The sequence below is a fragment of the Capricornis sumatraensis genome, chromosome 9 (genome assembly GCF_032405125.1).
Source record: "Capricornis sumatraensis isolate serow.1 chromosome 9, serow.2, whole genome shotgun sequence".
Classification (NCBI taxonomy): Eukaryota; Metazoa; Chordata; class Mammalia; order Artiodactyla; family Bovidae; genus Capricornis; species Capricornis sumatraensis.
This window is the reverse complement of record NC_091077.1, coordinates 13033597-13046347: the sequence shown is the minus strand read 5'-3', so window position 1 is coordinate 13046347 and position 12751 is coordinate 13033597. Positions and strand designations below refer to the sequence as shown.

Sequence of the window (12751 nt, the reverse complement as noted above, 5' to 3'; positions counted from 1 at the left end):
GGTGATCATTAAACTGCCACTCACTCACAACTCATCTTTGTCTACTACCAAGGTGATAAAATCTAAAACATGAGACTATTTGTAAGAGTTTCAGGGGTAGACATCAGGAACACATTCAGAGTTTAATGAACAGTAGCTAACATTAGTATCTGGTAGCAGAGCTAGCTACAAGATGTTACATCTTCCTGCAGCATCAGATTTGAAGATTCCAGGATTATCTATGGAGAAAAATCTCAGGCTTAACTTCTAAACATGCACACACACGTGCACACAAACACAAGGACCAAATCAAGACAAAGGCAACACAGGGACTTCCCTGGTGGTCGGGTGGCTGAGACTCCGAGCTTCCACTTCAGGGGACATGGGTTTGACCCCTGGTTGGGGAACTAACATCCTACATGCGGCCAAAAATTAAGAAAACAAAACAGGCAACAAGGAAGGTGCAGGATGATTTTTATGGTGCACAGTTTGTGTAACTTTTTTGAAAACATGCAAAGTGAAACCATGTCTTGTTAAAGTAACATGTAAATAGCAGAGTTTAAAAGCAAAGAGAGTGATAAATACAAGATTCAGGAGGGGGCAATCTTAGTGGGGTGGGGGGCAAAAGAAACTAGGACAAGCTCATAAGGGTCTTCAAAACATTAGTCACAGAGATCTAAGTGAAAGATCCAGTGCAAATATCTGTTCAGATTCAAAAGAACTAGGGGTAGATTCTTGGGTGTTTATTATGCTTTGTATTATATATGTTTCATCCTCACTAACCTTTACTTTTTACATGGCTTCTACTCTTCCCTCTATTTCTATATTTATCTGTTCATCCACAGCTAAGTGTCAGCTCTTAAAGGCAGGGACCTGAAACAACTTTGCCCACTGCTGGCACTTAAAGAGATGCACCTTTATTGAATGAAGAAATATTTTTCTGTAAGATTGGATTATTTTCTTTGAAATAAAAGATTTGAGTGAGGAGCCCTTTTAAGACTGGTGCCCACAGGCCCTGAGACCAAAAAGAACCCAGCTGACTGCTAACTGCACTGGGCATAAAAGTGACCTCATGGTTACATTAAAAAACCACCCATGTTTCCCAAAGTGCACTGCTCTGGGGTGGGTGACAAGATTGCTGGGATTTCCAGGCCTAGTTGCACATAGGATCTTAGTTCCCTAACTAGGGATCTAACCTGCACCTCCTGCACTGGAAGCTTTAAGTCTTAACCCCTGGACCACCAGGGAAGTCCTGGGGTTTGCTTTGAAATATTTTCACAGAAACAGGTGTGCTCACTAGTCAGTGTGAGTAGTAGGCTCCTGGAACTTTATCCTATTCACTCATGTTTCTATTCTGGACTCATTTGAAATCCTTATGAGATTTTTTTTTTTTAAGAGTAGCTTTTTAGGGGGAGGACAAAGGGATGAATTCGTGTAGCACAGGGGACTTTTAGGGCAGTGAAATTTATGAAACATTAGGATATCATAATATAGGTCATCATGCGTTTGTGCTCAGTCACTATCGTGTCTGACCCTGTGACCCTCTGGACTGTAGCCGGCAAGGCTCCTCTCCAGATTTCTCCAGGCAAGAATACTGGAGTGGGTTGCCATTTCCTCCTCCAGGGGATCTTCCCGACCCAAGGATTGAACCTGCATTCCTGCATTGGCAAGAAAATGGATTCTTTACCAATAAGCCACCAGGGAAGCCCACATGTCATCATACATTTATCCAAAGCCACATACAACATGGGGAGTCAACCAAAATGTCAACTATGGACCGTGGGTGATTATGATGCATCAATGCAAGGGGTTTGAGAAATCTCTGTACCTGTCACTTAATTTTGCTATGAACCTAAAACTAAACTGCTCTTTAACAATAACAAAAAAAAGCAGTTTTAAAGGCTCACCTTGGGACTTCCCTTGTGGTCTAGTGGTTAAGAATCTGCCTTCCAATGCAGGGGACCTAGGTTCAATCCCTGGTCAGGGATCCTACATGCCCTGGGGCAACTAAACCCTCAGGCCACAATGAAGACCCAGCACAGCCAAAAATAAATAAAGAAGGCTATCCACCTCATCCCACCAATGCCTGATTCCCAATTGGTGGGAATCCTGGCTCCCAGGGACCCAACACCTCCCTGGCCTCCCCCGCTTCCACAGCGGGTAGGGGTTATTCCCTTCACCTAGAAGAGACCTGGCACCAGGAAGCAAACTGGTGAATGCTTGATGGAGCCAGTCTTCCCTGACAGGGATATGGCTCAGGCTGGCCAAGGAGGTCCCCAAGATCCAAGACCTCCAACTCATCATGTCTTACACCCGGGGCTCCAGCACCTTCCACCCCTAAGGAAAGGCACCAGATGAGGGCATGTGCCCACTTTATTAGCCAACAGCTGGCCTGCAGGGCTCCCCAAGGCCCACCCTCACAGGTGGACAACAGAATGAACCTGCTATCCACTCCCCTGACCCCAGGACCCTGGGGCTGATCAGAAAGAGGAGATACTGGGGCAGGGGGATGGGCCTCACAGAGGCCTCGTAAATACAAGGGAGTCACCGGCAGGGATGCAAGGGGGCAGCAAGGTCTTGGGGAAGGTGGCCTATGGGGGGCAGCTCATGTCACGCAGCCTCTTGAGTCGAAGGGGGCCCCCGTTCAGCGTCCAGGCGGCACAGGGGACTGTCGTACACCATCTGAAGGTTCACCTTGTGGCCCACCAGCTCCCGGATATTGTTGATGCCATATTTGATCATCGTCGGGCTTGGAGGGGGGCAGGGACAGGGTTTAATACAAGGTCAGGTCATGCTCTCTTCTGATCACAACCTCTCTTGCTACCTTCCCAGAAGTAAAAGCCCCAGCCCTCCCTTGGGCTCAAAAGGCCCCACACCATCTGCCCTGTCACCTCCCTCACCCCTATCTCTTCCCACTCTCCCCCTTCACTCACTCCCTCCTCCCACCAGTCACAAAGGCCTCCTCAATGTTCTCCATATACAGCAAGCCTGCTCCAGCCTCAGAGCCTTTGCACTGGTTATTCCCTCTGCCTGGACCACCCTTCCCCAGATATCTTCATAGCTTACCAATTCAGCCACCTCCATGCATTGCTCAGATGTCACCTCCTCCGAGAGGCCTTCCCTGACATCTTAGCTCTCCCTGCTGTGTTTCTGCTCTAACATTACTTCTGAGGTTGTGATTGTTTGGTTGCTCAATCAGGTTCGACCCTTTTGTGACCCCATGGACTGTAGCCCGCCAGGCTCCTCTACCCGTGCGATTTCCCAGGCAAGAATAGTGGAGTGGGTTGCCACTTCCTTCTCCAGGGGATCGTCCTGACCCAGGGATTGAATCTGAGTCTCCCATATCTCTTGCACTGGCAGGCGGATTCGTTACCACTGAGCCACCAGGGAAGCCCCATAACACTGCTTTTGGACATACTCTAAGCTTGGTTTGTTGAATGTACTTATTTATCTTATCAATTCTCATCCTCCTTGGTCCATTAGCACCCCAGCTTCATAGAGCAGAGATGTGTGTTGTAATCATAGCACAGAATGGGCATACAGCAGGTGCTCACTAAGGATTTCTCAAATGAATGAATCAATGGAGGGGGCTGCAAGTCTACAGGCCCCCATGCCTGACAAGTCACCCGAGTGAGGCAGCCAACACCCTACATGGCTTAGGTACTCACCGCTCCAACGAGAGACCCCAGGCAATGACCGACACATTCTCAGGGAGCCCCATGGGCAGCAACATCTCAGGGCGGAAGATCCCAGAGTTTCCTACCTCCACCCACTTCTTCAGACCTGTGGAGGCAGGAAAACGATGGGGCGGCTTGCGTGGGTGATACTGGGCATGGCAATGAGCTCAGGAGGTGGGGTGCTCAGGAACAGGAAGCTGGGCTGAGCTGTGGGCAGCCTGAGACCTCCCTCCCTGCCCCAGTACTGGGTTCCACCTGACCTTGGTGGTAGCTGAATATTTCCATGCTGGGCTCGGTGTAGGGGTTGTAAGCCGGCTTGAAACGCAGCTGGGTGATACCTGGTGGGGAGGCAGGCAAACAGAGTTGCGGGGAGAATCGGGCTGATGACCAAGGCGTCTTCCTGTTACCCACCAACACTGTCCACTCTGGCCCGCCTGCTCACCCAGCTTGGTGAAGAACTCCCGCAGGACACCCATGAGGTGGCCCAGCGTGAGGCCGTGGTCAGCCACGACGCCCTCAATCTGGTGGAACTCGGCCAGGTGAGTGGCATCCAGGGTCTCATTCCGGAACACTCGATCGATGGAGAAGTATTTGGCCGGAGTGAAGGGTTTCTGGGGGTGACAGGCAGGCCAGGCCCGGGCATGGGTGAGGAGGTCAGTATGACAGCCCAGCCCCTCCCTCCAATGCTGCCGGAGCCTGGCCACACCTTCTGGGCCAGGCGGTAGAGGGCACGGGCGCTGGCTGCTGTGGTGTGTGTGCGCAGCAGGTTTTTCCGAGCCTCGTCCAGTTTCCAGTTGTATTTGTACCTTCAGGGGGACATGCAAGGAAGTCCATGATGCAGCTCTCAGTCCCCAGCCTCTTCCCCACCCAAAGTCCTGGTCCTCACTTACCCCTGTGAGCCATAGCCACCCTGAGAGTGGGTCCGCTTCACGCGGTGGACATAGTCCATTGGGAGTTGCTGGGCCTGGGCTGGATCTGGGCAGGACAGAGCAACATCTGGTCAGTCAAGGAGCATTTCTTGGGACTTCCTTTGATGGTCCAATGGTTAAGATTCCGAGTTCCCAATGCACAGGGGGCCTGGGTTTGATCCCTGGTCAGGGAACTAAATCCCACCTGCCGCAACTAAAAATCCTACATACCGCAGTTAAAACCTGGTGCAGCCAAATAAATAAATAATGAGCATTACTCAAAGAGCCACCACAAGGGAAACAGACAGTGACTTAGGCAGCTCCCTCGCTTGCCCTCTGTAACTGCTGGAGGGCACCTGGGAACACCTGAGGCAGTCACTCACACCCCTCCTCTGCCAGAACCTCCCCCGGTCCTGCTGCCTCCCCTTTTTTTTTCTGGCTATGCTGCAGGGCTTGTGGGACTTAGTTCTCCAACTCGGGTACTGAACCCATGTCCCTGGCAGTGAAAGCATGGAGTGCGAACCACTGAACCACCAGAGAATTCCCTCCTCCCACTCCTAACTGATCATTTCTTCGAGCCACAGGGCTTCCCTGCCAATCTGTAAGCACACCGGGCATGTGCCAGCCTCAGGGCCTTTGCACTGGCCATTCCCTTTGCCTGGAACTTTCCTTCCACAGATGTAGCCTCCTCCCTCACCTCCTTCTATGTTTGCTTAAGCAGACTTTAAAAAACAATTTTTGGTCATGCTGTACAACATATGAGATCTTAGTTCCTCTACCAGGGATTGAACTCATGCCCCCTGGACAGTGTACAAAGTCTTAACCAACAGACTTCCAAAGAAGTCCAAATCCTAGCAGTCTTTAAATTGACCGTGTACACCCCCAACACAATGTCAGTTCCTCCATCTCATTTACTGCCATCTTGCATCGCCATGTTTACAGCTTGTTGTTGTTTGGTCACTAAGTCATGTCTGATTCTTTTCCAGGCAAGAACACTGGAGTAGACTGCCATTTCCTTACTCAGGATTTAAGGTACATCTTGCCCAACGAGGACATGAGGGTCTCAGGGCAAGGACTTCTGTCTCATTTGTGGCTGTGATCCAGAGGTTTAACAGAGAAGTCACAGGAGCTCAGTGACCCTATGGCACATGAGTATGCAAGTTCTTACGATTCCCTTCCTGAAATACAATTTTATTATACCCAAAAAGGCACACATCCATTCCCAGCTCCACCTCTTACAAGCTGTGACCCTGGGCAAGTGATGTCTCCTCTCTGGGCCCACTTCCTCATCTGCAAAAGGGGCTGACAGTCTACTTCCTGTAGTTGGTAGGCAGATTAGGCGAGTGGCAGCCCAGTAAGTTTTGTTTTGGATAGTTTTTCTGGCTGTTGCAACTTCCCTGACCAGGGATTGAACCCACACCCCCTGCAGTGGAAGTCTGGAAACTTTAACCACTGGGCCATTATGGATGTCCTTGGTAAGTTCTGGATGCCGTGACGATGATAATGACATTTTGCTCCTGGCTGGATAACAGGCACACAACAGCCTTGTCTGCTCGCCTGGTGGTGTGGAGACAATGACTATTCTGAAAAGTCATGCAATTTAGAGAGCACTGAGGACTGTGGAAAAAAGAAATGGAAATTAAACTTGAAGACTAGCAGTGAGAAGCTTTTTAGAGCTTGGCTGGGGAGGGGAACTTCCCTGGTGGTCCAGTAGTTAGGACTCCACACTCCTAATGTAGGAGGCCCGGGTTCGATCCCTGGTCAGGGAACTATATCCTGCATGCCACAGTGAAGATCCCATGTGCTACAACTAAGACCTGATGCAGGGATTTCCCAGGTGGTCCAGTGGCTAAGACTTTGTGCTTCCAGTGCAGGGGGCCTGGGTTCAATCCCAGGTCAGGGAACTAGATCCAACATGCTGCAAAAAAACTGAAGATCCCACATGTCACAACTAAACCCCAACACAGCCAAATGAATACTTAAAAAAAAAAAAAAAACCTGGTGCAGCCAAAAAAAAAAAAGGGGACCTGGGGGGACAAGGGCATGTCGGCGGGGGCCTCTCTGAGATGACATGTGAGCAGAGATATGATTCCAGAGGTGGCCATGAAGACCTGGGAGAAGATACTTCTCGGCAGAACGCAGAGCAAAGACCCTGAGGTGAGAGGAGGGGAGGTGGAAGATCACAGAAGCTGACGACAGTAGCTCACACAGGCTTTGCTGGCCACCCTGAGAAGGATGGAGTTTATCCTGTAAGATGGTAGGTTACCCCGAAAGGCTCTGCCTAGGCCCGGCCCCTCGGGTGGCATGGAGCAGCAGGGTGCACCCACCTCGCAGGAAGAAGGTGTCATGCTGGTCGCGTGCCGGGTGCTGCTGGGGCTGGAAGAGTGCGTCAAAGTTCCAGAAGGAGCTCTCAATGTAGTTGTCAGTCGGCATCTCGGTGAACCTGGTGGGAGACGCAGCCTGACTGCCCTGCCTGTGCCCCGGGCCTGGGCTAGCCCCGCCCCTGGGCCCGTGCTCACCCCATCTCCAGGAAGATCTGTCGGAACTGGGAGCGGACCTTGAGCAGCGGGTGCAGGTGGCCGCTGTCGGGGAGGACGCCGTGGGCCGAGAAATTGTAGGGTTTGAAGGGCCGGTCCCGCCAGGAGCCGCTATGGAGGGGCACAGTGCAGGGTACGTGGGCATGGTGGGGGCTGCCTACCACCCTCCCCCAACCAGTCCCCAACCCTGGGGCTGCCCCCTACCTGGAGATCATCTCTGGGCTCAGCTCTGTTTCCTGCTTGGAGATGCTGGTGCTGAAGGCACTACCTTTGCTCACCCAGTAAGTCTTCAGGGTCCTGAGGCCAGTGGACATCACTGTTACCTCCTTTGCTTCTCTTGACCCCCCCAACTGATGCTGACCCCCACTTCACCTGCCAAGCAACTCTGCTGCCATTTTCTCCAACACTTACCGTCTCCTGAAACCCTTATTTAGCCCCACCTACATCCCTATGTTCATGCACGTACTCATTCAACAAACACTTATTGAGACCCTACTGTGTGCCAGGGCCTGTTCAAGGCACTAACCATAAAGCTATGAGTGATAATAATAGGTCAAATGAGCCTATTTATTAATTTTCTGGCTGTACCGTGTGGCATGGGGTATCTTAGTTACCCGACCGGGGATGGAATTCATGCCCCCTATAGTGGAAGCATGGATTCTTAAGCAAAGACCACCAGGGAAGGTGAAGTCGCTCAGTCATGTCTGACTCTTTGCAACCCCATGGACTGTAGCCTACCAGGCTCCTCAGTCCATGGGATTTTCCACACAAGAGTACTGGAGTGGGTTGCCATTTCCTTCTCCAGGGGATCTTCCTATAACCCTGGGATCGAACCCAGGTCTCCCACTCTGCAGGTGGATTTTTTACCAGCTGAGCCACCAGGGAAGCCCTTTCTAAAAATGAAAAATTAAAACAAAAACTTTTTTTGCCTTGCTGCATGGCATCGGAATCTAAGTTCCCTGACCAGGGATCAAACCCATGCCTCCTGCACTGGAAGCTTGGGAATCTTAAGCACTGCACCGCCAGGTAAGTCCCCCCACAGATCAAGTTTAGAGAGCTTGATTCTACACTAGGTTCTGTTCTATAAAGTCATCCCATAACCATGTGTGAAAAGGGACCACTTCACATATGTATAAACAGAGGCCTGGAAAGATCAGGTAACTCAGTCAAGATCACAGAGCTAACATATGGCAGAGCTGGGAGGTGAACCGGGCAGCCCCACTCCAGTCTGCGTTCTTGTAACTGCTCCATCTGCTTGAGGAGACATCAGCCCTGTGACAGCAGAGCCCCGAGCCCAATCAAGTCCAGACAGTGCTGGCACTTCCCTGGCCATCCAGTGGTTACGACTCCATTCTTCCAATGCAGGGGGCATGGCTCTGGTTCCTGGTTGGGGAGGTGAGATCCCACATGCTGTGGGGCACAGCCAAAAACCAGTAAATAAACAAATATTTAAATTTCAGGCAGTGCTTAGGACTGTAGAGGAAGTAAACAGGGAGGGCAAAAGGGCTGGAGACCAGGAGTGTGGAACTTTTATAGAAGTCAAAGGGAGGAAAGCGTGTTAGGGTGGTGGCCTCTCTAAGCTAACATGTGAACAGAGATATGATGTCAGAACTTGCCTTGAAGAACAGTGAGAGGATCTTTCTGGGCAGAAGCAGAGCACAGGTAAAGGCCCTGTCGGGGCATGAGTGTGGCAAGTGCACTTGACCACCCCAGTGTAAAGGGGGGCGGGGAGGAGCCCGATAGCACACCGGCCCAGTATGGGCAGAACGCCTCCCTGTCCCCTCCCCAACTCCAGGGCCAGGCAAGTGACCCAGGTGTGAGCCTGGGGGTGGCACCCACTCACACTTCAGTCAGCAGCTTCCGCTTCCGGAGCTCACTCCGCTCCTTTTCTCCCAGCTTCTCAGCCTGCCCACCCCGGACCAGCTGGAGCCGGCGCTGCACCTCATCCTCCACGCTGTCCACCTGCCACAGGGGTGGGTGTGAGAGACCCTGAGGGCCAGGGGCCCACCTGCCCCACCACCTGGCCCACCGCCCTCCAGCAGGGACTCACCACTCGGAACACCCGGGGCCCGTCAGCAGCACTCTTGTCCACCCGGATCCACTTGTTGGACATCGCCTTGCTGAAGCCCACCTTGCCACTGGGCAGTCGCTGGGGGAACAAGGCTGCAGTGAGGGGGGCACGGGCACGAGGGCTGCCGTCAGCCCAACACAGCTCCTGAGGCCCCAGCCCCCTCAGGCTCCTACCATGAGCTCACTCTGGGGCAGGCCCTCTGGGGGGATGCTGCGAAACACCCGGGCCTCGTGGCTGCCCTCCTGGGCAATCTCCTCACCCTCAGCGGTGAGCTCCCAGCGCTTGGTGGAGCGCAGCTCAGTCTCGATGATCTGTAGAAAAATAGGGGGGCATGGCAGGGACAGGGCTCAGATCCAGGTACCCCCTTGCCACAGCACTGGGGGTGCATGGCCTCTGAAGCCAGCTTCGCATCCCAGCTGTACCACTCCCGAGCAAAGTGATCTGCCCTTGCTGACTCTTGGTTGATCTTTTGTGACATGAGGATAATGACAAAAATAATTCACACGTCTGAGAGCAGGGTAGAGTACTAAAGGCATTACCTGCCTGAAAAAGAACAAATTCCATCACTTAAAAAAAAAAAGTACTTATTTATTCAACTGTGCTGGGTCTTAGTTGCTGCACGCAGCATTTTCTTGCTGCACGCAGCATTTTCTTGCTGCATGTGTGTGTGCCAATTCTTTGTGACCCCATAGACAGTAGGCCGCCAGGCTCCTCTGTCAATGGGATTCTCCAGGCAAGAATACTGGAGTGGGTTGTCATTTCCTCCTCCAGGGGATTTTCCCAAGCCAGGGATCAAACCTGCCTCTCCTGTGTCTCCTGCATTGGCAGGTGGGTTCTTTACCACCAGTACCACCTGGGAAGTCCTTCCTTGTGGTATGTGGCATCTTTTAGTTTCAGCATGTGGGACCTAGGTCCTTGACCAGGGATCGAACCCAGGTGCCCTGAACTGGGAGCATGGAGTCTTAGCCACTGGACCACCACTTTTGAACCCTGGAAAGATTTTTAAAGTCTCAGATGAAATGATTTATGTGTTAGCATCTCAGTACTCAGATGTCAGAGAAAAACCCCAGGGATCCACATTATACACAGAAACCCTAGGCTCCCATGTCATTCTAATTTCTAGGTCTGCTCCTCACCTACTGTTTAACCTTGCTGAAAACGGCTTAACCTCCCTGAGCAAAATTTCTTATACGTGAGAAAAAGGTGTGGTGGGCTTTAGCTCAGAGAGTTGTTCTGAGGTGTAGCTAAACAGAAAAGATGCAGAGGACTTCCCTGGCAGTCCAGTGGTTAAGAGTTCAAGCTCCCAGTGAAGGGGGCACAAGTTCACACCCTAATCCAGGAACTAAGATCCCGCATGCCGCCCACTGGGGCCAAACAAACAAACAAACAAAAACAAAGAAAGGATGCAGAACACTTAGTATGCTGCAAGTGCCATAGAAACCTAACTACTACTATCAATTAATATCATCATTCTTACAATGAACCACATTAAACTGCCACTACTTAACCCTCTGTAGCCTACACAAATGTCAGTTTCACATCAATCAAGGTACTGTCATCCCACACACCATAGCTTCACTCCCTTTTTGCGCTGACAACCTCAGGCTCTGCAGCCTGGGTGCCTAATTACTAATTCAGGTTTGCCTGTTCCTTCTGGTGACACTGATTAAGATTCTGACCAATGCTTATAAGTTGTCCCATCTTCAACCTGGGAATAAATAAGAGTTACATCTTAACGTATCGCCTTGTTTGTTTGTTCAGTCACTAAGTTGTGTCCGACTCTTTTGTGACCACATGGACTTAGCCTGCCAGGCTCCTCTGTCCATGGCATTTCCAGGCAAGAATACTGGATGGGTTACTATTTCTGTCTCCACATATCCCCTTACTCTTATGTAAATCTAAGGTTCCGTCAAAGATTGAATGAAGGGACCACAGATTCAATCCCCGAAATTCAATCCCTGGTCGGAGAACTAAGATCCCATATGTCTCAAAACAAGTAAGCTCAAGGGCTACAACCAGAGAGTCCGGAGGCCACGAGGAAAGATCCCATATGCAGCAACTAAGACCTGATTCAGTCAGAAAAGAGCTGAGGCCAGAAAGGGCACATTATATGATTTTGATGAAAAAACAGTCCAGCTATGTTTTCTGAGTCCTAGCTTCATGGATCCAGGCTGCTGGGTGGCCCAGGAGTCCATCAGCATCCTCTCCTTCTGGATCCATCACCCTTGACTTGTCCAAGTCAGAAGGCCGGGCTTCGTTCTGGCTCTCCCTACCTTGCCATGAACCCAATTTCATTCCTTCACCTGAACCCCTTCTCCAGTCCAGCTACCCTCTAGTTTAGGGCTATGCCAGTTTCTGCCCTTGTCCCTTTGCCTCCCGTCCTGCCCCTGCCAAGATGGATGTAGGCAGTAAGCACGTCTGACTGATTCCAGCTCCTGCCACGGCCCCCTAGTACCCCTGTGAAATAAAGACCTAGAAGGCCTTGCAAAATCTGGCTCTGTTGCGTCTCTCTCACCACCTGTCCCCCACTCCCACCCCATTGATCCCTAAAGTGCCATGGCTTTCTTACTCAGTGCAGAAACCGGATTCAGCTGTCATCTTTGGGATGCTCTCCCTGATCCTCAAGGCTGTGGCAGTTAACACCTCTGAAGCACCCCTGTGCTTCCTCCATCACTCTGGTCACCTGAGTATATCCATCACATCGCAACCTGCGCGAAGGCAGCGGTTGCGTCTTTCTCGTCCCCCATCCTCCTCCCCACCCCCTCAAAATTAATCAATGGACATTTACTGCATGAGAGCGTCCGCGTGCCTGGGTCTTCATTCTTTCCTGACTCCCCGCCTGCGCACTCTGGACTGGACACGGATACAATCACCCCTAACCAGGACTGAGAGAATCTGGTGAGGAGTCAGAGCCCTCCTGGCGAAGGAATTGCAGATGCAAAAGCGAGGAAACCCAGTATCACTCGCCCGGCTCACCTGACCCAGCGCCTGCAGGCTCTTCACGGCGCCCACCACAGTCTGGTGCTCCACGCCCAGCTCGGTCGCCAGTTCCGCGCTGTCCAGGCCGCCATCGGCCGCCTCCAGCCGCCGCAGCAGCACCTCCGCCACCGGACCATCCGCCATGGTTGCTCCCAGTGCGCTCCGCGTGTCCCTGCCGGCTACCAGAACCACCGGAACCGGAATCGGCCCCGAGGATTGGGGGGTGGGGCGCGCTTGCGTCGCCATCTTGAATGTGGCGGACAACGTTGCAGGGCTCGGGGTGCCGCCATTTTGAACGTGTCACAAGCACTTCAGAGGGGTTAGGGACCCCCTAGTGGTGTCTGGTTCACCAGAGAGGTCAAATTAATGCCCTCAAAGGCAGACTCACAGCAGTTTAAACTTCACACAGCTCCACCTGTAGTGGGCTGTGTGACCTTGGACTTCTGTCTCTCTCTGCCTGAGACAGTCCGCCCTTGGAAGAATTCTTTCTTACTCCACAGGAGGGCTCTGGGTGGTGGACTCCAGAGATAGTCAAACTGCTGATGTAAACTACTTTCAAATTTTCAAAGGGAAACTGGGGAGGGACCAACCCTATAAAAA

At 51.8% G+C, this 12751-nt stretch overlaps 1 protein-coding gene and 1 non-coding gene across 2 annotated transcripts; one reads left to right on the top strand and one right to left on the bottom strand.

Annotated features, from left to right (window-relative positions):
* Nucleotides 1-253: 253 nt before the first annotated feature.
* FARSA (phenylalanyl-tRNA synthetase subunit alpha) lies at nt 254-12295 on the bottom strand. Its single transcript, XM_068979635.1, has 13 exons — nt 12149-12295; nt 9346-9483; nt 9152-9250; nt 8945-9063; nt 7306-7398; nt 7084-7212; nt 6892-7007; nt 4547-4631; nt 4363-4462; nt 4099-4267; nt 3917-3994; nt 3648-3762; nt 254-2728 (listed from the first exon to the last, which is right to left on the bottom strand). Exons 1-13 carry the CDS (start codon nt 12293-12295, stop codon nt 2590-2592), a joined length of 1527 nt encoding a protein of 508 aa, XP_068835736.1. The 3' UTR covers nt 254-2589.
* TRNAR-CCU (transfer RNA arginine (anticodon CCU)) lies at nt 6261-6333 on the top strand. The gene has a single exon. It is a non-coding gene; the product is annotated as a tRNA-Arg (tRNA).
* Nucleotides 12296-12751: the final 456 nt, after the last annotated feature.

Coding starts and splice junctions, on each gene's coding strand:
- FARSA (XM_068979635.1), bottom strand. CDS start 12,295: ATGGCGGATGGTCCGGTGGCGGAGGTGCTGCTGCGGCGGCTGGAGGCG. Junction 4,268..4,362: donor TCTACCGCCTGGCCCAGAAG/GTGTGGCCAGGC, acceptor TGTCACCCCCAG/AAACCCTTCACTCCGGCCAA. Junction 3,995..4,098: donor GGAGTTCTTCACCAAGCTGG/GTGAGCAGGCGG, acceptor CCTCCCCACCAG/GTATCACCCAGCTGCGTTTC.